This window comes from Drosophila subpulchrella, unplaced genomic scaffold (genome assembly GCF_014743375.2).
Source record: "Drosophila subpulchrella strain 33 F10 #4 breed RU33 unplaced genomic scaffold, RU_Dsub_v1.1 Primary Assembly Seq420, whole genome shotgun sequence".
Taxonomy (NCBI): Eukaryota; Metazoa; Arthropoda; class Insecta; order Diptera; family Drosophilidae; genus Drosophila; species Drosophila subpulchrella.
In genome coordinates, this window is record NW_023665636.1 from 842,892 (window position 1) to 847,492 (window position 4,601).

At 37.8% G+C, this 4,601-nt stretch overlaps 1 protein-coding gene across 1 annotated transcript; it reads right to left on the minus strand.

The window, feature by feature from the left end:
• Positions 1-595: 595 nt before the first annotated feature.
• Positions 596-1,754, minus strand: LOC119562317. The gene is made up of 4 exons (XM_037875475.1): positions 1,522-1,754; positions 1,242-1,467; positions 1,117-1,178; positions 596-1,056 (listed from the first exon to the last, which is right to left on the minus strand). Exons 1-4 carry the CDS (start codon positions 1,648-1,650, stop codon positions 1,027-1,029), a joined length of 447 nt encoding a protein of 148 aa, XP_037731403.1. The 5' UTR covers positions 1,651-1,754; the 3' UTR covers positions 596-1,026.
• Between the last annotated feature and the right edge of the window lie 2,847 nt (positions 1,755-4,601).

A 4,601-nucleotide genomic window follows, 5' to 3' on the forward strand; every position in this document is an offset into this window, starting at 1 on the left:
AAACTTATTAAAAAATGTTATTTCCAAAGAAAGAAGGTAATATGTTAAAAAACACCGAAGCTATAATTTGTTTCATATTATTTTCCTACCGATTTTACGATCGTTCCTATGGCAGCTATATGATATAGTCGTCCGATTTTGATAAAATTAAATTCGAATTTCAGAACTACACTCAAAGAAGAAACCAAGCACATTGGGCTTGTTTCAATCCCAAATGGTCACAAAACTTCGACAGGTACGAAATGGGCTTGTTTTTTTCATTTCAAGAACGATTTGTTCTTATGTTGCAGTTGGAGTCGGATGGGAGGGACTTTATCGATAGGTTAGGTCGATAGGGCGATAGTTGCAGCAGCGGGATGAGTCTGGCGGGCGATCTGGCCATTTGAAGATTAATCCCGGTTCGCTCTGGGATTACTTTAAATGGACCATGTATCCAATGACCCAATTTGAGAGAGGCCATGTAATATGGCGGGGGGTATGAACGATGATCAGCATATGTCGAGATAGTCGCGGCCATACTGTCCAGCCAGGTAGATGCAGCTAGACGGGAAACTACAAATTTGTCTTTGTGCTTAAAATTAATAAGTGAGTGAGGTTAATGTTAGATAGTAGTTCAGTGTTTAATATTTATAATTTATAAAGGCAGCCGGGGTCCCAATACAAAGGGCCCCGGAATATTTATTTGGAGTTCTGCTGACATCTGCGCGACTTCGCCATACCTGCCAGTCCGACTTGGCTGCCCAGCAAACGGTGTCCGTTCGACCCGTATCAACGACCAGCAAGAGAAGCCTTTCACAGTCGACGCCGACAACATCAAGAATTTCCCGGTGAGTCCGTTTTAGTGTGCCGCGTCCTCCTCATCACGGGAACTTCCAGCGGTCGCATCACGGCGCTGAGAAATATCGCCATTTTGTCTGGCAGCCGAATCTCGGACTGCCATTGCACAACTCACCGGAGAGCGCCTTTTTCCTGTGTGGAGATCCGGATCGCTGCTGGCCTCCGGCAAGAAGTCTTCCGCCCGGGCTATCATTGCCTCCAGGCCCGGCCCAATAGTGGCTGAAATTTAGGAAAATTTAAATACATGTGTACCTTTATTATATATATATTGATATCTACTTCCCTATTTGTGAATTTATCCGGAGTTAGTCCCGAGAGCCTTATTTGTCCTCGTTGTTTGCCTAAAATTAAAAAGGGCGCGAGCATTAGTTTTAAATGGAATAGCTTACAGTGCAGTTACGTACCTTTTTGGCCTGTCCCTTCTTTTCCCTTGGAGCTCCTCAGGATTAGGTGACCATACACATACGCATCGCGTATGTTCCTTTGAGGGCCGCGTTTCCATGCGAGCTCTACCAATACATGACTGGTAGAGCATAGTTTCCGCGGCGCCTGTACCCTTTCCAGCAAAACCAATCCTCTGCTTTGACCGCGTAAATGTTGAAGACGGCGGCCAGGTTTCGGTCTTAAAGGCTGAGGAAGGATAGATCTGTTAAGAGGAGCATGTATATAAACGATTGTACTTACGATATTTATTAAAACCTTTGTAATACACACAATGTGTGAGTAATCTTTCCCAGTGGGGGAGATGGAACCCCCGTAGTCGCGAGGAGGGGGCTCCTGCCGACTGAGAATGGGTGGTGCCCTGCAGCACATCGAGGACACCCATGGTTGGGTGGGAGCGCTTGGCTAGGTCACCGATAGTCACCAAATGTAATCCATTTTTCCGTCACTTTTGCTTTGTTTACGTTTTTGTCTTAGTGATGACCGATAGTTTAGTAATGTGAGACCGTGAAGTTATCGATTTTATGTTGCGAGCTGTGGCATTAGGGGTACTCTGCCTGAGAAAAGACTAAGCTAGCGGCACTGCCACCGAAAAAAGCAGTTCGTAACACTTAAACCGGCATTCTTAATTTGAGAACATTTTTGGTCGAAATTAAGATTGTGTTCTACTTGATATAAGTAAGAAATCTTCTTTATTTAAGTTTAATACAACTTTATTTTAGTATGAATTGTACTTTAATTTAGTTTAAGAATTTTCAAATCAAGTATGAATTGTACTAAAATGAAATATAATTAAGTCCGTAAAATAGCCATATTTATTCTTAAAACAGGTCTAAAATGTTCTTAAATGAACCATGCCCAATGCTTATGTCAAGATGATATGCACCTTGCATCAAAAATATATAATTCTCATTTTAAACTGGACTTAGTCTTCAGAAAAGAATTATTCATACTACACTCAAGAACAGTATGTACTCCTTTTAAGTATTCAAATGCATTAACTTTAACATAACTTGGTCTTATAATAAGAACAAATCAAGCTCCACTAAAGAGTTTGAAATTCCATATTCCAGCCGAAAAAGTTCTTTACATAAGAACTTATAGTTCTTCAATTCAGAAGGCATTAGGTTTGCAGAAATAAAAAACTGGTTTTATTTTATTTTTGTCTTATTTTATTGTTTTAATGTATCGCATCATTGAGTTTGTTGATTCTTATTGTAGTATAATTCTGGAAACTTAAAAAGGAAATAATACATACATAAGTTATACATACTTCAGCCTTATATAAGACTTAGAATTCAATTAGAATTTAATTTTGTATGGACACACTAAGTCCCAATTGTCACCATCTCTATTAAGAGAAAGCTTCAGCGAAAGTGCGATACGATCCGATTCTGGGACTTTAGGGGTTTGGTTTTCCAAATCTTCATCCTTTTCAAGCAACTCATTTTGTGCTAGATTTAGCTTGATCCTTGATCTTAGATTTTTGTATTTGGAATACAGTTTGCCCGATGGATTTTTTTTCCGTCTCGGGAAATGTAGTAGTAATCCTATAATATTGATTAAAAATATCAGTAAAAATCAATATTAAAAGCTCTTCAATTAAATTTTACCTTGCATTTCTCTTCGCCAGGTAAGTGACAGCAAATTTCGTCCAGCAACAGACTAAAATCGGCATATTTGATAGTTATCCCTGTTGAGAAGATCTCCTCAAGGATAATGCTTATAAGATCGTTCTTCATATCCTGGCTTAAAGACATCTGTTTTTTTCCTTGATCCAAAATAGCTCTCCCTTTATTGGTCTCCGCCAATAAGGTGCCCAAGCCTTTGCCTAGCACCTGCTTTGCCTTGTAATACAAATTAGGCGGCGTCTCCTTCGAATTTTCTATGTTTGTGCCAAGCTGCATTCATAAATATTTAATACATGTTTAAACTTCAGAAATGACTTACTATTGATTTTCTCCAAGACAGCAGCTTCTCTCGAAATCTCAAACAAGGACCCTAAGGTGGAACGGCTTCCTTAAAATCTTCCTCAGTTAAAATATTTTTTAAATAATCATATTGAATTTGTGCATCTAAGGATATTTAATTTATTATAATTCAGTCTTAAGTAAGTACTTGCTTACAGTGTATAACATTAATATTCGGGTTTTTTTATGCAAGATTCTCCTTTAAATTTAAAGAAAAGTATAAGTATATAAAAAAAAAAGTATATATATATAAAAATAAAATAAAATAAGCTTTCTATTGGAAATGCAATTGGCACCGTATTGATCTGCATTCACATATCGTATACCGAACTATCGATAGTAAAGTCTTTGTATAATGTAACCTCTCTAACGATTGTCTTTCTCTTTCTCTGCCTCTCTCTCTACAACAGTGTATGGGCCCAGCACGCTCTCACTGCGCCAGAAAATAGTTAGCAGAAAGATATTGAACAAATAGAGAGATTAAAAAGGCAAATTTCAATTTGTGGTGAAATTGCCGACGCGCACATACATACACATACATATGCATGTGCAAGAATTTGAGACTTCTGGGGACGAGACTGAAGGCGTCTAATTGGCGATCGAGAAAAGAAGAGTGTTCGTTGAAAAAATAATTAATTGTATATAGCATATTGTATATATGTATTTTTATGGTACTATTAATTTATTTATTTCTATCTATCAACGTAGTTTTCAAAATTGTATATATATATTTAAATGATAATATTTTCCCCCTCGTGGATTGTGACCTTGACGTGGTGTGGGGGTTGAGTACGTGAAGTTGTTTTAATATCACTGAAGCTAGCAACAATCCTTAAAATGTAACATAGTGTTACTAACATTGATTATTTCTTATAACTGCAAGGGTATTCAAACTTCGGCTTGCCGAAGTTAACTTCCTTTCTCGTTTTTGATTCTTTTAAATGTCGTCTAAAGAGGGCCTTGGTTTTCTTGAAGTGTATTATATTCTCAGTGGTAATACAGCGCTTTAGCTGATTCCAAACTCTGTTTTTGTTAGATTTGAGTTCTTCAAGGTTTTTACTCCACCATGGTACTGTTTTCTTTCTGTTAAAGCTGGGGTTTGATTGTGGAATAGAGATGTTCGCACTTTGTCTTATAATTTTAATTATTTTTGCTGCTTCTTGATTTACTTCGTTGCTACTTGTTCTTAGATTGTGGTATTTCTCCGTAAGGACGGATAAAAATGACCAGTCAGCTGCGTCTAGTTTAAATCTTGGTTGTCCATAACCTTCTCTTTCCATTACATCCTCAAACAGAGATATGAGTATGGGAAAATGGTCGCTTCCAAAGAGGTCTTCGTCTGTTTTCCACTTT